Source organism: Agelaius phoeniceus, chromosome 5, assembly GCF_051311805.1.
Source record: "Agelaius phoeniceus isolate bAgePho1 chromosome 5, bAgePho1.hap1, whole genome shotgun sequence".
Lineage (NCBI taxonomy): Eukaryota > Metazoa > Chordata > Aves > Passeriformes > Icteridae > Agelaius > Agelaius phoeniceus.
The window spans coordinates 60,704,712-60,729,664 of NC_135269.1; the positions used below are offsets into that span (position 1 = coordinate 60,704,712).

The 24,953-nt window shown below is 39.6% G+C and overlaps 1 protein-coding gene across 2 annotated transcripts in view; it reads left to right on the top strand.

The window, feature by feature from the left end:
* RELN (reelin) overlaps positions 1–24,953 on the top strand; it is a 284,556-nt gene that overhangs the window by 67,009 nt on the left and 192,594 nt on the right. For both annotated transcript variants that reach the window (XM_077179117.1, XM_054631807.2), the window contains exon 3: positions 15,229–15,364. In XM_077179117.1, the coding sequence (XP_077035232.1) occupies positions 15,229–15,364 (136 nt within the window). The remainder of the gene's footprint in view (positions 1–15,228; positions 15,365–24,953) is intronic.

Genomic DNA, 24,953 nt, shown 5'->3' on the forward strand with positions numbered 1-24,953 from the left:
CAGCTTTGAATATTGCCATACATTCATTTTTTATGAATAAAACATCACATTAAAACGATCTCTTCAGCAGCAAAGATTTGTCTTGAAGGTTATTTTCAAATTTTCTATACTAATATAGCCTCTTTTTGTTACCTTCACTATTTCAAAGCACACCAGAGAGCACCAAAACCAACCTGCCTCACCCACTACTATTCAGAGATCTATCATGGCCTCTCTTCAATTCAGCCTTTTTGTTATTAATGTTCTTCTCAATTTTCCAGTAAATCTTACCTTTTTTCCCACTTTGAAAGTAAATTAAATTTACTGAGATAGCTATCCCTAATGGTATGTTTCTCCTGAAGTAATCCACATGTTACATGTCATTGAAAATTGCCATTTGCACAGAGTGAGTAGAATTAGGTATAAAAAGATTTAAAATTCTGATTGCTACATCTGCAGTGAATATTGGGAATTTTTTTCAGCTCACAGGCTCTTACCTCCAACAAGAGACCTTTTGTTGATGGTACAATAAAAGCTGCCTGCTAGCAAGAAAAAGATTTCTTTCCTTCATTTTCTTGGAAATAGTTGTATTGGAGGGCTGACTGTGGGGATCACAATCTTTTTGTTGCATATATTACACTTTTGCTCTCTGTAATCCTTATTATCAAGGAATTCTTGAAAACTGAATGGGACATAAGTTATAGGTAGTTTCTGTGGAGCCCATCCCAAGCACCCATCTCTCCATGTTGTTTATAAAAGGACTGTAACTGTTTGCTCTGTGAGGACTGCCTCATTGTGCATTTAAAGTTCAAGTGGTCTGGACCCTTCCTGTGGGAGTTATCAAGGGCTCAAGTGTTTAGTCAGTTTTTATATAAGTTTTACAATTTAATATATTCTTATCAGTAGCTGATGTAAACTGAAGTTAGCTGAAAGCTAATTTGGAGCTGCTCACAGGAGTGTAATTATTCAGAAAAGTGACTTCAGCATAACTAAACTATCTTAAGATAGGTAGTTCAAGTGGTATAAGTTGTTGATATGGCTTGGACAGATCTGTGCTTATGTCATACAGTATGAGCGTTTGTGTGTGATAAAATGATTTATTTCCTTAGTTTGGTATTTTAAAGGATCTCTTACATGTATCATTTAAGGTTTAACAGGGCAAAAAGAAGTGTTCAAAAGCTGGAAGATCTTACTGAATGTTTTTGGTCTTTCCACCATCACTAAGTCTCTATGGCCATCAAATTGAAGCTTAGATGTCATTTCCAAAGAGCTGTCTGTGCTTTGTACTGCACTGCATACACCTGTGTAAGGAATTATAAAACTGTAACTATCACCCCAGAAAAATAATGCCCCCATCTGCACAGTATTGGCAGCCCTGGAACTTTTGACATATTGCCAGGACAACCTGCAGCTCCAGTTGTGCAGTGCTCGTTTTCAAAACATTTAAATGAAAAATTGGTGGAAAACTAATTATGGAAGTTATTTCAAAGTGAAGTACAGTGATTTGTTGAGACAAATTGCAAAATAAAGACCAGGCAGTGTTAGAAGTGCAGAGTACATAAATTTATTACAGCCACAATTAGTGATCACAAATATTCTACCATGAATATTTCTGGGGGAGCAGGACACAGGCATTGCCCAATCCTCCATGTCTTTGTGAACTTGTAGACATGGAGCTTCTTCCTTGAGTGGCCACCATTGTGCTGTCTTCAGCCTCTCTCTGGAATGGCTCTGTCACCCTTTGGATTCACTTGTATGACATGGCTTCAATCTACCCAAAAAGCAGTTTAAGCCATGCAATATCTTTCCTTAAGGATGATTTGGACACTGCACTAAATAATGCTCTGTTAGTCAGAGTTAGGATGCCACATTCTTCCAGATCAAACTATTTGGCATATTTGGCCCATAGTTGTAGATCAATTGGAAACTCCTTAATCTTTTCAGATTTGCTAAGCATTTATTTACCAGAAATATCCTTTTGTACACTATTTTATCAATGAGTGACAGGATCCAGAAGCACTATCTCCATTCATAAATCAATAGATGCCATCCAAGAAAATCAGTGCCAGGTTAGAGAACATGGACATGTGGAGAAGGACTAATATCAGTGAGAGCTGATGTTACAGTGTGCAACAGCAAAGTCACAATTGCAAAGTATCTGGAAGTCCCAGAAGAAAACACCTCGATTAGCATGTGTGGCAGGGCTGAGATTAATGTAAATTAGGAAATCTTCTCATTTCCGAACTGCTAATCTGCCTTGAACAAGAAAAAATATATTTGAGACCTTGAGATGTAAAGTTAAATTTCTCCCTGAGTGAAACACACACTTTTTTTGTTGCAAAACATAATGAAGGGGAGAACTTCCCAGCACACCTGCAGCTCTTCAAGGTATTTTTCTTTTTAAGGGCAGATTAGCACGTCAAAAAGCAGAGCCATGTTTTATCTTTACATTTTTAGCCTTCTCTTTATACATTAATGGGACTGCAGCTCTCTAGTGTAAGTCCCTTGGGTGTTACTTTGACTTAGCATAATCTTTAAACCCTTTTTAAATCCACAGTAAAATCTTGGAACTTTTATCCTACTACAGCCACAGTGGGGGGCATCAGCTGGGAGAGGTGAGCTTTCAGCTAAGTGTTCATTCATGGAACTGAAGCAAGCAGGGTTTCAGATTAAATTCAAGCATCTAGCTGATGCAAGAGGAGCACCTGGGATGCTCTGCTCACACTCACACCCCACATCTGGAGTCCAAATATTTTTTCCATTTCCATCCCAAATTCTAAAATGCAACTTGTACCTTCTTACACATGATGTTTAGTTTGGTGGTGTCCTCATATTTAGACAGGATGGGATAAAGTTTTCTTTTTTTCAGCAAAACCATGAGTTGATTTGTAAGTCATGTGGCAGAGGGCTCTGCACCCTATTTCTGTAGCACCCTTAATTTTCATGCACGTTGTTACATTGGCTGCTATCACGTGAACCTTGATTAGGATTCAAAGGTGAATATTTTATTCTGTTTTAATTTTGTTTTCCATAAGAGCATAGGACACCAAGCACAGCAGGGGCTGCAACTCCACCAGGAGTGTGGACAGTGAGTGCCATTCTGGGGACACAGCCCTGCCTCTGGGCCAGCCCAATGCCAGTCCATGGACCACCCCCAGGAATAAATTTTAAGATCCTTCATTGAACATGAAATGACTGCAGGAGATCAGCATTGACCATTTAGTCATAAAGTGCTCTTCTGAGGACACAGACTCCAATAACTGCAGTATTTTTCCTGCAGCATTTTTCCCCAGGAGTTTTGGTTAACATTGACTGATAGTTTATAAGGGGGTTACTGTTCTTGGCAGATCGCTTTTATTTTCCTGCCTTATATCTGATCTGGAAGTGCTTTTGCATGTTGAGGGTTGATGATATTTTGCCTAGAAGTAAGTTTCAGGCAAAGGAATGAAATGCAACCTTTCTTTCTTTCCATTCTTGTGGTTCTTGACTGACTCTATATGTTGTCAGATAGAAACAAAACTGCAGTGTTACAACTTTTGTCTATGGTATATATGTCTTAATATATTCAATAAGGCAGGGGACAATGCATCAGATTTTTTTTTCATGGGTGATTTTTTTGTCACTAGAGTAAAAGTAGTAATGTGGGAATTAATTAGTAAAATAATTTACTCTCCTTCTGAGCTTGCTGGTTGTGATTATTTTTCTTCTTTTAGTGTGTAAAGCTTTGCATTTATGTTTTGTTTCCTGAAAATTTTTCCTACTGTTCATGTTCATTAGCTTGCAATATATTTTTTGAGGAGTTTTCTTATGGGTGCCATTCTGCCTTCAGTGGGCAGAAATTCAACCTACTGACTGTGCTGCCCTTCCCTTTGTAATTTTCTCAACATTGTTGTCCATTATGAAACTGCAAAGGATTGGATCACTGCACTATTTAGGATAAACCAGGAGGCAAAATTAATTACTGCACATTTTACAAGAGAAAGGGAACAACTTTCAGACTGTTTTGTCCTGTAAATTGTAAAAAGAGATGTTAAATATGCATAGAGAATTTAAGCATTTTTTTGTGTTTTTGTAGAAAAGGAATTTTTCATTTTTCTTTTTCAAAATATTTTCCAAAAATACCACAAAAGTCTGCAAATCACAGTTCATATTTCTGTTTTGATGATGAAACAAAGCATGAGCAATGTGTACCAGGGAAACAGTTTGATATCCACACTCCAGTTTTACTGAGTACCTGACTATCAAAATTTCTGCCTCTATTTCCCCTGTCTCTGGTGGCAGTGAGGTGACACTGCCTGAGATGACCCTGCTGGGCTCAGCCAGGTGCAGGTGAGGGATGAGGTCTCAGCCAGGCTGTCCCTCTGGGCTGCCACATCCTGCTGCTGGTACCCACACACAGAGCACACACTCACCCTCCCAGGAATGCTTTAGCTCAGACCTAATGCTTTCTAAAAGCTATCAATGCTTTCATAGCTGTATTTATGCTGTTAAAGCTACAAATTTAATAGATTTGTGGCCTCAGAGGAGGAAAATCAGTTTTTTTCCTGATACATCAGAATATCTGTGAAGCATACAGGTGGTGTACAGGACTGTGCTTCCTTCCACATTAGTTTGATCTGGACAGAGATACTGGTGGATTTCAGCCAGCAGCACTGAATTTCAGCATGGTTTCACAAAAGAACTCCTGGAGACTGACAATTTTAATTCAAATTCCTCCATTCAATCCATAATACCATTTTTCCAGCCCCACTTCTCCCTTACCTCTCCCACCACCTTGGTCGGTGATTCCTCTGCTCTCTTCACCCCTCTGCAGAGGCTGAGAATGGCCATGGTGCCCATTATGCAACTTTAATGTTCTGGTTTTTGTATTTATGAATTCTGAGGAATTTCTAGCAAACCAGCACTACTGTGTCATGGCTTTCAGCTGCTGAAAAAGGCAAACACCCTGACTCCTGATCACAGAGTTACAGACACTGTAGGTACAAATGGCACATGTGTTAGTGGTTGGCCATGTGTATGAAGATAATGTATGAAGATAAAACGACAATCTGTCATTACCTCAGCTGGCTTTTCCCTCACAGGTGGGTCTCTCCTGCCTGCATGCCATCTTTCCAGAGCAGACAGGCCTTTGTGAGGCTCAGATGTCCCAAAAGTCTCCCAGACACTGGCTGTGTCACAGGTCACTTCAGTGTCCCAGCTGGGGCCCCTGGGGCTGTAGGAGGCCTTACACAGGTCACCCTAGTGTAGGTATTGCTGAGGCTGCTGTAAGCCCAGCTGTGCCAAGGGGGATCATGAGACCTGGAGCACCTCCAGAACTGCTCCTCTGAATGGAAAGTGCCTCTTGTCTCCAGCTCTGTGGAGATGCTGCAGTTGACACTGGTGAGGGACAAAGTGTGGCTTCTGTACACATTATACTTCTACCCCAGACTCCAACTGCACTGAGCCACTCACTTTCCAAACCCCTCCCCACTCCCTGGGATGGGGAAGAGAATCAGAAAAAGGTAAAGCTCATGGGTTGAGATCAGAACAGTCTAATAATTGAAATATAAAGTATAATGTAATAATAATGAAAATAAAAAAGGGAGGGAGGAATAAAACACAAGGGGAAAAACCAAATAGTGCCAATACAATTGCTCACCACCTGCTGACCAATGCCCCTCCCATCCCTGAGCAGAAATTGGCAACTTCTGGCCAAGTACCCCTGTTTACAGACTGGGCATGACATCCCATGGCATGGAATATCCCTCTGTCAGTCTGGGTCAGCTGTCCTGGCCATGCTCCTCCTGGTTTCTGGTGCACCTGCTCCCTGACAGAGCACGGGACACTTGACAAGACACTTGACACTGAAGGTCCTTGACTTAGGGGTCAGCACTACTGAGCAGCAACTGAACCATCAGTGTGTTACCAATGTTATTCTCATATTTAATCCAAAACACAACACTAGGAAGGAAACCAACTCTATCCCAGATAACCCAGACAACACAATATGATTTCAAGTTGACTTTCAGATCATCTGAGATAAGGGGATGAAACAGTATAGCTTCCATAACAACATCACTCCAAAACAGGAGGAGACGTCTCCAAACGATAAATACTCCATCTGGAAAGATTTATATGGAAGTCCCTCTGGTTTCATTATGTAGTTATCCTTATTGATTGGTTTGACTGACTTAATTTGCCTTGGAGGAAACTATCAATTTTAAAGCATCTGAGTTCACCAGTAGTGTTGATAACAGGGATATAAGGAGTAATTAGGGACAGTGCAAGTGCAACCCGGATAGGAGGTGCTGAGTGGCTCCTGCAGTGACTGAGGCAGCGACAGCAATGAGGGCAAACACAAAACACGGCTGCAGGCGAAGGATCAAAACAGAGGAAATGCCTTACAAGGCAGACTGCTGCCAGAAACCATTAACTTCATTTTGAATAAACTAAAGAGAGACTTAGGCTTTTGTAGGTAAAGCCATTATTCTAATTAGTCATGCTAGGCTATAGAAGAGCAAACAGGATACCAGGAGGTGTTACCAGCAACCACACAGACAAGAGGGGATGCTGTCACTGCAAACCACTCAGACCAGCTCAGCTGAGTCTGGGGTGAAGACTAGTTTATTTTAAATAAAACAACTTGGTGCTTTCTAGGTGTGTTATAGATCCAATCAGGATGCATTTGTTTATAGACAAGTGCTGGGCAGGTACATTTTTACTGACCTGTGTAGTGAATTTCTAGTTATTGCACAGCAATGTTTCATTTGATGTCCCTTGTTCTGGTCAGCAGGGAGGTTTGGTTGGGTCATGGCTCTGTTTAAGTGAGTGGGTCAGGATGGTGTTGCCAGTTAAGGCTGCTGGTTCACAGTTTCACCTCCACTAAAGCAAATTCAGGGCAATTCCAGAGGCTCCAGTGTTGCTTTGGTGAATTTTTGCTGCTGTAAGGAGAAGGATGTGGTTACTACTGGCTCTGACAATGAGTCTGGTGGGAGCAGATGTCTGGTGTGATAACAAGGTGTCCCTTTGTCACATTTGTCACTGGTATAAGCCCTGTCAAGCAGAGTGTCTCGTCTTTGGCTCATGAGACAAAGATTTATGTTTGCAAAGTGGAAAGATTCAGAACAATGCTATATTTTTTGGAAGTTGTATGAGAGTTGCTCATATGGATGAGACACCAGTCAGTTACAATTAAAAAAAAATAAAAGTGGATGCAAACCAGGGACAGTTGCTTTCCTTCAACAGAATAACCTGGAATTTGGTGCTAAAATAGAAACTGGGAAAAGTACAGAATGAAGGTATCAGCCTAACAGGTCTATAAAGAAATATATATAAGTTGCTATTATAAAACATGCTGGGACTCTTAGGAAAACATTTAAAATAGACTTTGGCTCAAGCTCTTGGAAATAGATTATTTTCTTCTTCTGTATTTCAGCAACACAGTAACTTATTAGCATTTTCTATTTATATTACTGCTGGTCCCTGTTTGCTGTTACTAAATCTACTTGCCTTGGAGCACTTGGTGCCGTGTTGCTCTCTGTGGAGCACTTAGATTTCAGCAGTAAATTGTAAATTGTCTTCTCATCCCTCCTGACAATGGCCTGAAACCACCAAGAGGCTGCAGACCAGGGCCTCACCAGCCCATTCCCCTGACTCGTGGAGCCAAATCACACATTGCACAAGGGACTCACTCAGTGTCCTGGGAATTGTGCTATAGAATGGGGATATTCTCCACAATTTCACATTTCCACAATTCTCCCCATTCTCCGCAATTTCCATATGTGTAGTTCCTGTTAGTTTTAATGAGACCAGTACTCATAAATCCCTGAGATTAAATTATAACCCTAAATGGGTTCTAACAAAAGGTGCCCAAAAGTTTTGATTAACAATCCCCTTAAAGAAAAACACGAAAAGTGAGATTAAGCAAAAAATATATCCTCCCTTTCACACCAAATTTTCAAAAATCTGTTCATTAGTGGTTCATTCCTGCAAATCTCTGTTTCTAGTGAAGGATTTTCTTCAGAAAATATTCACAAATGTGGAAAGAAAGCACTTCTCCTGTAAGCACCTAAAAGCCCTAAACTGAACTGTTTCCCTGAATCCCAATTTGTGAATGTAATTCAAGTGTGAACTTGCAATAAATTATTATTTTCAGAACTATAAAGAAAATATATTTAAATTTCACATATGGGAGGGGGGAAGGTTATAAAACCCATGCTTCTTATCTCAAGTGTGAGTCACTTCAGCACAGTGGTACCCTCTGAAGAATCAGGGTGCTGTATTCAGGCTCTGGTTTTTCTCCTGACCACAGAAGGACTTATGGATTTTAGAGACAGACTTTATTAGGCTGTTTTACATGTATCTGTTTTTTTTCCTATTGTTCTGATTAACATGTGGATGGTATTTTCCCCCCAGCATTGCAGATAGTGAAAAGATTTATTATTTAATAGTGAAGCAGTAGCAATAATAACAATAATGAAACAAACACCTGACTTCAAGAAAGATAAAGATAACATACTGCTGGGTGGGAGAATGTATCTGTTAGTTGCTGCTCTTTTCTTGATTCATCCTCTTTAATAATTTATCAAACCATCCTGACCCTTAATTGATCACAAGGCTACCAAGTGCTTTAGCAGTCTGTTACACTCTGTCAAATGAGATGTGTTTTTTCCTGTGAAGCAGAATGAAATCTCCCCCCAAAAATCAATTGGCAACAGTGCATTTCAGCTGGGGGGGTGCAGTTCACTTAGAGCCCCATTCTACACTTTAACTCCAGTTGAAAGGAACTTGCATGTGCAATTTAGAAACCTTTATCTGGCTACTTGCTTGGGTAAAAACTGCATGAGCTCACAACTGTACATTTGTGTTCATGCTTTAGAAGTTATAGTTACCAGCTCCAGATATTTCTTTACTCCCAATGATTCCTTTTAACATGAATTATTGATGTTTTCCTTAAACATTTTGGTGGGATTTTTTTTTCAGGACAAAACCCACCGAAAAACAGAGAGCAATTTGATTTTCTTCCCATCACAAGTTCTAAAATTTTAAGACTACATTGCAGGGTCCTGAAAGGGGCTCATAACTGTTTAAGGATGTTGTTCAAATATTCTTCCAATAACTGAAACTATTATTTCATGAAATTATTATTTCATGAAATTATTATTTCACTCTCTGTAGCATTCAGTGAAAACATATAATTCATTTTTAAATATGTTTACAGGTAAGTCTCAAAAAGGTTCTTTAAACATCTGAAGATACACAGGACAAATGGAGGTTCCTACCTCTGAAAGTGTGGTCTGAAAGCTGCAGCTTTACCAGCTGCAAATAACACTTGATGTCTATATACATTCAGATTTTATCCTAAATTGTTCCTTATGGTCTCCGCTTGGCTTTCTGTGAGTTCAGGTCTTTCCAGCCACCAGTGCAGCTGTGCTGGGCCTTCTGCTGCACCTCAAATAATGTGGGGAGGCACATGGGCCTCCCCTGAACTAGCAGAGGACCTTGGCTCTGCACAGTCCTGGAGACCTGTTCTGCAGGGGTTTCACTGAGCAACCAGGCTCCTTGCTAACAGCCACAGAGTTGTCCCTTGTCCCAGCACTCCTGGATCTCAGTGGTGTGATCTTCCCTGTGACAGGAGAGTGGGGGCACCCCTCTGTATAACTGATCCTCAATTTCTTAGAGAGGATGTGCTTCTGGAAAGTAGAGGCTGGGCATAAGCTCCCTGCCAAAGTCATTACTTTAACTGATAATAAAAAAGGCTACCAGCATCTTTCATTTTGAAAAAAAATTAATCATCCCCTCAGAGCAAGTCCCTGGTGCTGCATGGGGAAAACAAGTAGCAAACCCTGGTTTGGCCACTTCTGCATGGGATTCAGCACAGGAGGTGTTTTCAGGCACAGTCACTTTTGCATATTCCTTGCTTTGTAACACCAGACAGAACTGCACTTACCTTGTGGATTTGTGGATCACCCTTTGAGATGCTAGAGCCTGGATGGAGAACAGAGCCTCCAGCTCTGCTTCCCAAGGGAAGAGATGGTTCCTAAGGCTAGGTACTTTATTTTTGCATCATGCAAAATCTAATTTGAAAATGTCTGTTTCTGACTCAAATTTATTATCTCCTAATCAGGAATTATTGCTTTCTCAAAGATGCCAGAGTTATTTTGTTACTTGGAGATTTTTCTTGGAATTTCATCAATATTTTATGTATGGCATTTTGCTCTCACTTACTTACACATATCTGTGAAAATGGAAGCATGAAGCAGATAATCAGTTTAGAAGCAGCAAAGCCAAAATGTGGTGATTCATTTTACACCTGTATTTAACATTCACTCTCTTGTTTAATATCATACTCAAATCATGTAGTAAATAGGAAATGGTATCTAGCTGCCATCTGATTCATCACTGCAAATTCTGTTTCTTTTATAAGATGAAAGTTGAGCCTTAGCTATAAGGAAGGGTTTACCAAGGACCTTGACATGCAGATGAGCTCCTTGTATGAAGTTCTGGTTTAGAAAACTGTTTTCTAAAGAGGATATGTCATGTTGTAATACAGAATATTATGTAGTTACATAACATAGAGTGAAAGTCAGAGTTATTGCAGATCCATGTTTCTCAGACTTACAAAGCAGAGAAAGATGTGACTCTTTCCTGCATTTATCTGGGAAAATTAGATTGCATTAGATGCTCCCCAAGCTCTATCACTAGAAAAGATCATCTTTTGTGTTCCAGGGGCCTAAATGGAAGAATGTCTGCTATAATCTATGGTTCTCCCTTTTGGAGAAGCTACACAACTAGGTGAAAGTAATAATGAGTTCAGGATCAACATCTGAATTTGGGCATTTGTGGACCACCATTTTCACATCTCACACACCTTTGTGTATATCATCTTACAAAGGAAGCAAAATATTTCCTTGCATTTGCTGTTGCAGCCCTAGTAGTGGTTCTGATTATCAATTAAACATTTAAAGATTGAAGTTATGTATTTATCATCTGACTTTACCTAAGCTTTTCCTTCCAATATTTTTCTCTATCCCTACATTTCTTGTATTATTTTTATCCCTTGAAATCTACCTCTTCATATAGAAGTTCTTTGATTGACTATAGACAGTGTAGTGAATAGAATTAAGAACATTTTGTTTAAAGTTTACACAATAAAAACAGCTGCTGAGTTCCCTCTTGAGAGGGACTGAGAATGTCTAATTTCTGTCCTGGCAGTGCTGTTGGCAGGTACAAAGCATGTCTGGGATTTGAATGGTTGTAATGGTTATATTGATCATACGGAGATTCCTAAAGCCTCAGAAATTTTAGGGGATGGAGAGTCTAGAAAGAAGTCTGCAGCATGTCATTATGAGGAGTGCACACTGTAAAACCAAGGCAAAAGGGGTTCAGAGAGATGCTAACAGACTCTTTGCATGCAGCATGGTTTAGAGCTGTGGATGGGTACCTCTCACAAAACTTTGAACATTTCAGTATTCATTAAGTCACATGGAAACACTTGATTTTTTGCTGAAGTGTTTCTTGAGTTTTATACAGGATGATCTTAAGTTTTCACCTAAAGATTATTAGTTTTGTGAGGCTTGTGAGACTTTGTGAGACTAGACATGAATGTACGTAGTTGCACTGGTCACCAGGGTGTGAGGGAGATACCTACACACAATATTGACCTGAGCCACTCTGAAGCTGTCAGAGGTACATACAGGACCCAGATTTGTTCTTAGAGCTGCTGTGTAATCAGGCTTGTCTCATAGCCATTTAAATTTTTTGTAGCAGAATTTTTTGTTTTTTCATTTTGTACTTTGATTTGCTATGGGCAAACACACAGTCTGAGAAGCAGCTCACCAGTTTGGAGAGGGGCTGGAGGAGAAGGGTGGAGTTGCCTTCCATAAAAAGGAACTGCAAAAAGACTGGAAGCAAAAGGGTGGAATAATATTACTTGCCCTTAATTTAGCAAGTTCTTAGTATCAATTCAATTTTCCATTGTTTTTTGCATTTTTATCAATTTTATGTTCACCTTTTCAATAGGAAACCTTGGAACTTAAGCATCAAAACAGTTTTTTAATATTGCTGTCACTTACTGAAGTTTCATTATTTAATTGTTGTTAAATATTCTAAAGGCTCTGAACTCCTAAATGGGATTGATGTACTCAGTAAAGGTCCAGCAGATGAGGAGGGTTGTTTTTATTGTAACGATATAACAATCAATTATTAATAAAATATAAAGATAAGATGGTGATAAAATTATAAAATTGGGATTTGAATGATTGCTGTGCTATTCATTGACTTTTTTCTGGAAAAAAATTGAATGACTTGTTTTTTTTCCTTGTTTAGAATTTATTCTAGTAACTGCAAAATTGCTCTTTTTTTAAACTGTAAATCAAAGGAAAAAGAAATTCTCCACAGATGTTGTATGTGTTTGATGTATTAGGCACATTTTTGCAGTATACTGCCTGAAACCTAGGGAATTCATTAACTCACAAGTTGCTGCCAAGGAGGGAAGCATCACATTTCCCAAGCTGCTCTGCCTGTCCCCTGGCTGGGGGATGTGTTAGGGCAGCCTTTGTCCTCCCTTCTATTTGGCTGGCTCTGGAGAAAGGGGAATTTCTTCAAACTGAAGGGCTGCTCCTGCTTCTCCCCTGACAGCATCTGTTATTTAATTACCCTGATAGTCTGAGGCTGGCTCTTTCCCACTGCACAGCCAGGGATGATGAGAGATGAGAGCTGCAGCAGCCTCAAGACCCAGCCCACAGTGCTGAGCCACTGGCTGTAGCACAGACTGCAGAGAGGGGGACAGGCTTTGGGAACAAATCAGAGTTGCCACCTGACACCCTGAGCAAAGCAAAGCACTTGCCTAAATAGCATTTGCTCTGTGAGGGACCTCTCTGGGCATATTTTTGGTCACACCTGTCCCAGCAGAGCTCTGCTGCAGGACTTCAGCAGTGAGAGCAGGGCAGTGAGCCTGGGCACCAGGCAAGAGGGATTCCTTAAGGATGTTACTGCCACTCCTCTCAATTAGCCAAGAAAGGCAAATAAAACAATACAGCATGGCAAGAAGTGGCCATACCTCATCTGTATCTAATCTCTTGCAATAAAGAAGAGTCAGTAAAACACCATCTCTCTGGATTTCCCTACTACTGATCTCCAGAAAAGAGGCTCCATTCAGGGGAGCTTGAGCCTTCTCTGTGACTACCCTGACATGATGAGCTTCAGCTTCATTTGGGGATTTGAGCTGTGACTGTGTGAATGACAGAAAATCTCACGTGGATTTTCAGTGGGGAACTGACTGACAGACCCCAAATGAGGAGGTGGTTGTTTGCAAAAGATACAAGCATCACTACCATCACCTGCTGTCACTCCTGGGATGGATCACTTAAATTCACTGTGGCTCATTTCTCCCGCCCAAAACCTGAAGCTGGTTAAGAATTTCATAGCCCTGAGGATAAATAACATCCATAACCTTGAGCTATAGTCTGTCATCCTCACCAGTACCTGACCAGGATTTCAGACATTGCCTTTTGTTTGTAAAATGTGAAATGGTTTGCTTGTGAGACAGCCCCCACTCCGTGCAAGGTGCTGCTGGCATCCAGTCCCTGGGGACACCCAGTGGGGCATTGTGTTTGCATTAGGAAGGATTTATCCATTTCCTTGATGTAAAACTCTCTCTTGCAAACTCCTTCCACCTCTGGATCTGTGGGGGCTTACAAAAATTGCTGCATTCACATCACAGGGAAATTCCCAAAAACCCAGTAATAAAGGATTCTGATACTCAGAGATTGTAGGTACACGGTGGTAATTGGGATGGGGCTGTGGCTGAGCCTCATCCCCAATGGGTACAGCTGTGAGCAGCAGGTGAGCAGCACTGACAGCAATGAGCCAGGGGGTGCCCAGGGGCACTGACCAACCACCAAGGGAGCAGAGGGCACACAGGGGCAGGGCATCAACATGGGGGGTATAAAAGGCTGGGCTAAAGAGCAAGAAGGGCAAATGCTTGAGGTGATGGTAGAAGGGAAGCCTTCTGAAGTGATGTTGCTCTGTATGGGCAGACACCTGAAACCTTCTGAAGTGGTACAATGTTACTCTGCATGGGTTGAAGCTTTCTGAAATTGTATGGTGATACTCTGTGGTGTATTGTGCCCATCTCAGCAGTGGCGTGTGCTGTGGTGTACACTATGACAAGACACAGGCTTTATTTCTCTGTTGTTGTTTGAATTGCAACAAGCAAATTTGGGAAATACCAGCCACTATAAACTTGGAGGTGCAATCATCAAATAGTGACAGTGACCTTTCTGAGCACAGTAGGGCCCCCTCCCATTGCCTTTTCCTATTAGCAATGTTTCAGCCCATGTCACTGTTTTCTGAAATGAAGGTCCAATATTTGAAGTAACTCAGAACAAGGCATTCTCTTCTGATAACTGTGTTTAAAAGAATAGTTGTATCATTTACTCTTTCATGTAGTAGGAGTAAAGGGGTAGGGATCCATTCTGGTAAGATTGCCTTCTTTTAAGCCAAAGGGTGTCAAACAAACAACCACGTTTGTACTACTTTGTAGGAAAATACAAAAGGGCTCCAAGGGGAGAAAGATTGCTGTCAGACATTTTTTTAACATTAAAAATACAGTTCTTTTGTTTAATGTTGAACTGCAGTGAATTCCAGAGGGAGGGATTAACAGATGACATTTGCATTCATTCATGTATTAGAAGCACGTATGAAAAAGAATTAAAAGAAAAATCAAAAGAACATGTACTGATAAAACTGTGGAAGGTTGCTGCTTTTACTTTACATCAGAAGAGTTTGTGAATCCAGGGCTCATCTGTTTTTCTCAAATATATGTCTCTTAATAGATAATACCTTTCTCTAAGAGCTTCATTTTTCTGATTAAAATTTAACTTCTTTTTCGTTTGCGTCAGGTGTTATTTTCTTTTAGATCTGTAATGAGTGTAAATGAGGTAATGGAATAACTGATTTACAGTAGCTGTGATCCAGCTCCTCCTTCAAAAATGCAAATACTTCCTCTGGTATTGGCCTCATGAAGACTAATAGCAGAAAATACATGGAGCCTTGCAGCAAATGCAAAGTCAGCCTTGGCTCAGGCAAAGGCCAGCTCCAGTATTTTCATTGGCATTAATTCTAGTTATTTGATGGCACACCCCTGGGGTTTTTTCATTCCGCGTTGCCATGATGAACACATGGCAGACGCATTTCTCGGTCTGTTAGCACCTTGCAATGAGCCATTAACACTTGTTACTGTTTCCTTCCTCTGTCTCTTTCTCCCAGGAATTATGTCTGACCACCAGTTTGGAAACCAGTTCATGTGCAGTGTGGTTGCATCCCATGTGAGCCATCTCCCAACCACCAACCTCAGCTTTGTTTGGATTGCTCCACCTGCAGGGACGGGCTGTGTCAACTTCATGTACGTATGGGCACAGAGTCATGGGCAGACACTCTGGAGAGAATGGAACCATCCAACCTGCTCACGCTGTCTGAATAAAGCAGTCAGAGTACACTGCCAGGTGTAGACAGTAATTTGAAGTAAGAATAATGAGTTCTTCCTGGCTGAAGCGTTTCTGCGCTCATTGGGACTTCTGATTTTCAAAGCATGTAGGAAGTCTAGCATTTAAAAGAAATGGATTCTTCTTCGTAATTAATCATATCATTGATCCTTTAAGTATATAGCCCATTTGCACTGACACAGTCTTGTGACTATTGCATTTAATATGAGTTAGAACATCACACAAATATATTATTCATATTGTAAGCATCAATACAAAATGCAAGTATTTGAGAGTAGCTATACTCAAGTATTTACTGTTTCTAATTTTAAACACTCTGAACCAAGAATGACCAAGAGGGTTTTTTTTTTTTTGGTAACTTGTTTTAAAGACATAAGTTATCATTTGATGTTTTAGCACCAAATAAAGTTCTAACAAAATAGCTTAACTTGAACTATTAGCATATATATTATTAACTTTTACCTTCAAGTAATTTCTAATTATTTGTCCCAGAATTTTATAGACCAGATTTGAGAGAGAAAATACACTGAGAATGCTGTCAAAAATAGAAAATGTTTCAAGTTTGACATTTTCAAGAAAAAAAGGCAGACAGCTCCCTAATTCAATAAGTGAATAATTGCAATATTTTAGAGACACCTTTCTGTGGCTGTCCTGTTGTCAAAACAAGCTTTCTGAATACTATTCCCTTTCAATCTATACTGGGAAGCAGCAGGTAAGTGCCCCAAATAATCAAGTTGTTTTTGTAAAAAATAAAAATGAGCAACTGACTTTGACTACATAAGTTGCTGATGGTGAGCACTGTACCTGTAGACTGATTTACCTGTGACTTTGATATCTCTCCTTACCTACATAATGCACTTTTATACTATACTGTCAGGATACGTTATTTATTAGCTGTGATGACAATGTCAAGACATTTTTATTTCTAGCTCTCTCTTCTTCTAAATACCCAACAGTATATTGGAAAATAATAGTTTTGATGGTTGGTAGCTAAATTGTGAGTATATTTATTGTATATACAACAGTTGTATATACCTTGAGGAAATCTGTCAGCTATGGGGTTTATACAACGTTTAACTTCTTACTAAAAACGATTTCTTTTTCGGATAAAGAAGCAGCTAAAGTTTGTTTGGGCTGCCTGTACATCTTCTCTGTTTCACTCTTGCTTACTCCCTTTTTTCCTTGAATTATTTTGTTTTCCTGCTGTTCAAAAAATATTTGTTGAATTTTTGGTCCCAACTTGCAGAGTGACTGTGAATGTATTTGTTATGAAATATGACCCTCCATTGTGAGTTTTGAGGTCAATTTCTAACCAGTCATTCATTTTCCTGGGGGTGATTTTTTCCATGGTTTTGTATTGGGTTTTTTGTTCATGCTTGCCATTGTTGAAGAAGACCTGACAAATAACTCTGCAGAAATACAAATACTATTATGAATAGCTGATTCTCATTTAAGTGAAATTAAAGGAATATTTTTCTAAGGCAATAAATGCTTGTCTATCTTGAAATCGATGGAAGGTTCAACACTGGCTTTGGTGGTAACAGAGTAAGACCAGCATTGAACAGTTTTGGAAATCAAACCTGTAAGTTCCTCTTTAAGTCATAATCCACCTGTTTGCCAGTAGCACCCCTTGAACAAAGGTGGTGTTCCCACTGTGTTAGGGAAGTCCTTAGCCATGCATAGCAGAAATCTGAATTTATTGTTGACTAGGTAGTTTGCAGCATGGATGTAAGCCTACATCTGGCAGGGCTGAGAGCCCGGCACCACAGCTGCTCCCAGGCTCCCTGGGTCAGTCTTGGTGGCTTTTCAGAATGTCTCACATGAGGTATAAGGATGCTACATGGGTGATACTGTTTTGTCTTTGAGGATGAGCAAAATGATGTGGTTATATCAGTTTGCTTTCCCATAGAACAAATTCAGACCAGAGTGGAAAGTCTCAGCTTCTCTGGAGTTGGTGTTTACTCCAGGATCACACTTGTCTGCAGGAATACTGGGTAAACATGATCATCAGTTGAAGGAAATGTAAAGAGGGGAAATATGTTTTACCTCTAATCCTCCTCCTCAATTTTTCTTCAGCTGCCCACACTTTCTTGCCTCAGCTGGTGTTTCTCCTGCTTACTAAATCACACATTGCAGTAAACAAAGCTATTTTTGGGGTACAGTGTTAGTCTGCCTACCTTACCCAGTTCCCTGAATACAAGAGTTCCAGAGGACTCTATCTTATTTGTCTCCTTTTGTGCCTTTATAGCAAATAAGTTTTCTTAACACTTTCAATTGAATATAAAGTTTAAATTTAATATAGATTACATTTAATGTATCAATTTAATTTTTGTTTAACTTAGTATAAATTGGAAGCTCATAGAAAGATACATGAATTTATAGACTCTGGCTATAGTTCAGTATAGGTAAGAGCTTCCTATACTGTTTGTTGCCAATTTGTCTGTGATTCAGATCAGCTCATTAGTCTTTGACCTCCCTGGGGATGGATAATAAGGTTATTAATTAGCATTGGCTTTGACATGCGATTTTTGAGTGTTGATTCCTCTCCCTGGACGATTCTCAGGAGGAACTGAACAAAGGTCACCAGGCAAATCTCTCACAGGCCAGGCAGCTTTTGCTATAGATGCACAGATAGCTTTTATTAACTGCACACACTATTGACCTGTTCTGGCTTCCACTGAAGCAGTGGAATTCTGTGGATGTGACACAAAGTCACAACCCTGTAGACATGATGGGCAAAATTCCCTTTCACTTCATCTGGGCTTTTTGGTGTGCTCTTCCAGAGCTCAGTCCTGAAAGACAGGAGCCCTAAGACATGAGATTTGTGCAGTGATGCTGTCAGCCTGTTCTTCCTTGTAGCCCTTATATCCATTGGTAAGCAAACAAACATGATGAAGGGGTTGAGATATTAAGGTACTAACTTTCATAAAAATCAGTAGCCTGACAGGCCATTTATACCTGTAAATTTGGGCATTCCCAACAACAATCCTCCCTGCTACAACATGATTTGTTTATAAACTGCCAGAAATATTCCTGCTGTCAGTGTGTCAGTTCCCAGGCCTTGCATTTCCCAGTCATGGTGCAGGAGGATGGCTCCTGGCCACAGTGAGGTTACTGACACAGCCAGTGAGGGACACACCAGGGTATTGCTGTGCTGCAGCAAGGAATGACATGGAGGATGTGGGGCACAGCTCTGCAAGGAAAATGGGCTTATTTCTGTGTATGTGAGATGCACAGCAAATTGGGGTTCACACCAGCTTGCTAGCACAGCACTCAGTTTCTTTCCAACCCCACTGGAATATTCCTAATCTCTGCAGTTTGATGCAGCCCCAGTTATTTCCATTGCACACAGTGCTGTTCCACTGCTGACCCTAAATGTAATGTTACCTGATGGAGATTGGCATCTTTCCTTGGCTCAGTGTTTCACTCAACAAGCCTTCTCCCCAGCTGCACCAGGAAAAGGGGTAGTGTAGAGCCCTGTGCTCCATAGGGGAAGGTGGCTGGATCAAACCTGGTTCTGTGCAAAATGAGGCAATAGCCATTTTTTCACACTAGTCGTGTGCAAATTTATTTTAACCCTGTTAGGTTTTTTTCCTGAAAGTAGTTTATTATGGCTACTAAATGAATGTTAAAAGTACCTTTCTATGAAATACACTTCTAAGAGAAACACTGAGTGCTGTTGGTGCTCCTGTAATACATCTTAGTGTGATCCTTTAGTGTGTTTTCACCATAGATACTGCCAGCTGAGTTGAGGAAATGAAAGCTAAAATGCATCATTTATTACAGAATCGTTTTCTTAGCAATAACTTAGGACTTTGTTAAACAGGTATTGAGCACAGGGCCTCCCAAGCAAATTGCCAGGATCTGTAAATGCTCTTTACCACCACAAAATAGTAGGTCCTTCTTTATGCTAACAAGTAATTTCTCTGATTGTGTGCAAATTTGTAAAATATTATCTTCATAATCCTTTGGCTAGGTTTGGTGGTTTGTAATTTCTGCTCTAAGCTCACACTAACCTAGTTAAAGCTCAGCCTGACAGCAGGGATAATAATGGCTGTTACACAGGGTGGCATGCTGGATTGCATCTTAGGATGTTAAGCCTGTTGTTTTATAGATGGCTTAACTTACTAGTTTGCAAAAGTGATAAAGCTGACCTAAATAGCAAAAGCATATTTTGCTTTGACCACCAGCAGGGTTTATTGCAGAAGCTCCAGCTATTGTATTAAATAGAATTGCAGGCTGTAGAATGTACCTAGAAGAATAAGTGTTTTTTTTGTGTAAGCATTTGTGTTAGTCCCTGTACAGGTGTTTAATAATTATGATTGTGTCTATATATCCACTATAACTTCTATTAATGGAAGACTGGACTTCTGTAAAGATATCTTCCTAAGTCTGTAGGCAGAGTCTAATAAGCTAGTAAGTGCTAAAATCACATATTTTATGACACTTAATTAGCACAGCCTATGGTGCAAATGGCTCAGTAGGATTGGAAATAGCTGTGGTGGTCCCTCTCTGTGAGGACAGAGGTAAGAGAGCAGTGGTGGCTGAGGCAGGGCCCTGGCACATCACTTCTGTTGAGGCAGGAGAAACTGATTCTCAGCACAGCTCCTGGAAAAAGTCTGGGACTGAATGCTGAGGCAGACAGCTGAACTGTTGGAAGAAATTTTCAAGAAAGGAGATGTGTTTTTCACTGAGAATATGCCTCTTCCCATAATCATTTAAAGCTACAACTCCTTTCTGGGAAGTTTGAAGCACCCTGTTCCAGAACTGGTCTTTTCATGCCCATGTGTTTAAGCCTGTTTAAGGAACTGGCAATGGTGTTAATTATGAACTCAAAATACCATGCTGTACAAACACTACACAGCATAAAGTCTGTGATTGAGAGACTTGGTTACCTATTTAAAGCATTTATAGAAAACCTATGATAATAATTATAGAAATACCAAATAAACAGCCAAGAAGATTACATGCTTTACTATATTAGTTCTCTAGCCAGGGTGGGAGAGCTCTATATTGTCTGAAGGAACCACATTCCCCTGGTAAACCACTTAGCTAAACTGCCATTTAAGACACTATTTACTGTAGTTTTTTCAATTGTTTTAAAGAAGTACAAAGGATAATCTTAAAGATTAAGTACCCAATTATGTTTGTACACAATGATAATACACACAAATAATAACATAAAGTAAACAGAAAACAGCATCTATCAGAAGTGAGGTCCTTTAAGTCCCTTGTATTTATGTATCATCAACTCTCAATTATATGGTCGTGTATGTTTTTCTCCCTCACATTCCTATGATGCCACAGAACTGTACACTGAAATACACTGTTGTTCACAGCATTCTAGTTGCTGCTATATTTGAAATCTCTGCATTCAGTTGAGGATTGTGCCATAACACATATGCAAACCTTAATGTACAGATAGCCTTGACTTTGGGGTTTTGTAAAGAAGCAGCTCCATGCTTCAGTAAGTGCTGCATTTCTCTTCCTACTCTTTACTGCAACAAAAGGGAGAAGAAGGATATTTCATAGCACTCTTTGTGGTATTGGTGTGGACTCTGAGTCAGGGATTGCATGGGCAGCATCAAATAAGAGACAGTCACTGCTTACAGTCAGTTCCAACATTTAGCCCAGTGTTTCAGTTATTTTTATTTTTCCATATCACTTGTAACTTATGCCTTGTAGCAAAAAAATCATCAGTAATTGTTCCTTGCTGGTGTGTCAGTCTAGTGGAATTATGAAGAAAAATTACTCCCTTGCTTGGTTTTCCACTTCCCTGGGTAGAGGCATTGTTGTGCCGTCAATCAACATTATGTGTAATATTCTGAAAATCACAAGCCAATATTTGATTCCTATCTTGGCTCTGCTCTCATGTCCCATTTTGATGTGGTGCCCAGATTACCTCCTTCATCTTCTGTGTTTGTTAATTTCCAATGAAATGCAAACTCTGTGCATGGAATCATTGTGGCTACTCTATGACCCCAAACAGCAAAGGCTCATCCAACTATGAGGAATTAGATTTAACTTGTCTGTTCATCCTGTCTTAGTTTTTTCTATTTTGTGTAAAGCAGACTGAGGTGACTAATGAGAAATTGTGGGTGTTTCAGAAACTTTTTTTAAACAGAAGATAGTAACACAAAGGGTACTGAGTAGGTGAGTGCTCAAAAGTGTTCAGAGCAAAGCAAGAAAACCATGAGAGAGGATGAAAGCTGGTTGCACCTAATTGTCCACTCCTGAAAAGGGGTTTTCAGTTGTTTCAACTGGGTATGGGATATGTGCCTCTCTCCAGGCAGGTGTTTATGTGAGCTGTGTGTCTGTAATTACCTGAGGGTTAATGGGAATGCAGTCTGGTTCCATAGACATCCAGGCCTGACATTCAGCTCTACATCTAGGGAGAGGTACCTGCAGGAATACAAGGCCTTTACTGGCTTCCTGAGGATGTTTCAAATTATTTTTACTACTTCTAGGCAGCAGAATTAAGATCTAGATCTCCACTGACAAAAATGGATCTCCAGCTACATAGCTTGCTTATGGACCTTTACACAGGCATGTATTTTAAGATTTTTTTAATTGTGAATTGGAATCCCACCAAGACTCAGCTGCCTAAACATAAGCATCCTGTACCAAGTAATGAAAATAATTTTTCATCCCCACCACCCTCAAAAGTAACTAACTTTGTCTGTGTCAAGAACTTTTCAATGAGTGGGCTGCCCAACAGCTGAAATCTGCTGAAGGGTATGAATAAAAATGGCAACTGTGTAAAGTTCATAAAATCTCGCCATTTTTTTCCTTTTTCCTTGTAGGTCAAATCTGTTGTGTAATATTATCTCAGATGACTGATATTCCTACTAAAAGCCCACTTTAATGAGAGGACTACTCTATTTTTAAGCTTATCTCCAAGTGTGCAGACAACTGGCCATTTGTGATTTTAGACTCCTTACACTGTGTTGTAGGAAAAGCAGAACCAACAAAGCCAGAAAAAATGGTTATGTGAGCATGTATTTAAAGTAAAGGCACATGAAAATTCTATTGGTGTTAGTTGAACTTAAATCCAAAGATAGGCAAGAAGCATATAATGCTACTTCTGTCAATGTTGTGTAATGCCAGAGTAGAAGCTGCAATGTTATGCTGTCTTAGGATGATTTCTTTTCTTTGTGTGATGCAAATTTATTATATCACATACTTGTAATGTATGATACCAGAAGGAAGCTCAGTATAGCCTTTGGCTGCTCTGTAAAGATTTTGTTGTGGCTTCATATAGGACTCTGGCACCTCCTGCATGAAATAAAATGAAATTTAGGAATTTTCTACTAGTATTATCTGAATGATAAAATGGTCCTGGTGAGAATTGCTTCCCGTCGTACAAATGTTCATTTAGCAATTTTAGAAGCAGAGATTAGATTCTACTTTCTTTTCTGCAACATGCACATTATTTTTGTGCACAAGGCCATCAATTCACAATCTGTGAATCAGTTATGAGTAACTGTGTTTAAGATTCTCTCTTGAATTTTGATAAAAATATCTCTGAAATTGATCCTCAGGGTGATTTTTCAGAGTGTATTTTAGTTCATCAACAGCATAAACCTTTGTTTCATTCAAAGCATTGCTTTATCTTCCCCTTTTCTCAAAATGGCTCAATTTTGAAACCATGACTGGAGTACAGAACATATTACACACACTCCCAACACTTTGTTTCCACTAACAAGTTTTCCTGTGTATCACAGCAGTTGAATGAAATATCTTTTGCCTAGTAATAATTCATCAATAACAAACCTTTCAAAATGACATCCTAGAAGAAATATGCTGAATGAAATAGCCACTAGCCAGTTTTGGGGAGTTCTTTTGGAAATGTTAGCTATAGAAAGAGTGAAGACTAACCATACCTGGAACTATTGTCTACAGGTAGACATGTAGTGCATACAACGTGAGTGCAGGCAAAGGCAGAGGACAATTGTAAAAATGTTTTAGGAAGATGAATTTCAGTCCTGCAGACGAGCCTCTACAACTAAATACTATGTCTGCATGGCAGACTCTGGTACCTCTGGAATGTCTCCTGGTGGGCTGTTGGAGCCTGATCATTTCAATGCCATCTCTGAAGCAGATAAAATGTCCAGTGCATGAATAAGCAGGAGTCAAGTGCATTGTCTTGTTTTTGGGGAGTCCTTGACTTCCTGCAAGGGACTATTGCCAAATGACTTGGTGAAGAACTTGATCCTGCAGGGTGCTGAGCACTGTCCTTGATCCAGCAGAGCAATCAGGTTTGTTCATGCTGTCATCAAAGACAAAGGCAACACTTTCCAATTCTTTTAAAATTCATGCCTTCAGATTATTTTTTTGAATTTTGCTTTTTTTTGTGTACACAGGTAAGGGCATATAAGGCATATATATCTCAGTTCACACAAATTAACTTACTTTTCTCACCTTGTTTGTTTGGAGGATCTTTAATAGAGTGATCTACAAAATATTATGTAGACACACAGTAATGTTCAGCAAGGAAGAAATTCTCCCTTTGTATAACAATGTTCTCCTCATGCTGAGTTTTAGCAAAGTTTAAAAACAAAGAAAGAACACTTGAATTTCAAGACAACAAAAACATTTGATCAGCTTTTGCTGCCTTCCTGCTGGGAAAACTTGATTTTGTACTTGAGTATTCAGAATGACCATGATCTCAAATTATCTGACAGAATGAACTCTGTTGTACCGCAGAGGTATCACCTAGAAGAACACTTGAAGATGCTACACCAATTCAAATAATACATTTTTATTCAAAAGCATATTATAGAAGTGATTAATGGCTGTTTTCATTACATATTTTACAGGTACAATGGCACTGTAGCATTATGTTTTAAGGTTGATGGGGTTCTTTTCCTTATTGTTTTGGAGTGGTTTGAATCTTTTTAGCTCTTACTAGAAATGTAACAAATAAATTTTCTCTTATAACCTTCCAAATATCCCTCTTAGATCAACATAAGCTGTTTAGCTCAAGTAGTAATGTACATTTGCTTGAGCCATTTTCTGTGAAAAATGCATTTTTGAAGTCTTAAAGAATAAGAAGCTCTCCAGCAATCTCTGTGATTTCCCACCCAAATAGGGAAGAGTTTAAAATAACAATTTTGAAGAAATGAATAATGAAAGAAAGTAATTCTGTCTTTATTTTCAGTACTTCAGTAGTCTGAGGTCAAATTTTCCTACATTGAATACGTTGCTGCAGTCAGGAACTAAAAACATGCTCCTCAAATTCAGCCAGCTCCTATCACCATCAGTGTTTATGCAAAGGATTATAACTGATATGAACAAATTGCTTTGCAGAACCTACTTACACATTCAAAGAGCAATGTCCTAAACATCCTAAAATGCAAATAATAAATAGTAGAAACGCTCCCAGTCAGTATCACAGACAGTTTGGCAATGCAGTGAAGATGTCAGGGCCATAATTTGAACGATGGCTTTAAGACACAAATGGAGAGAGAATATGTATGGTAAGTTAAG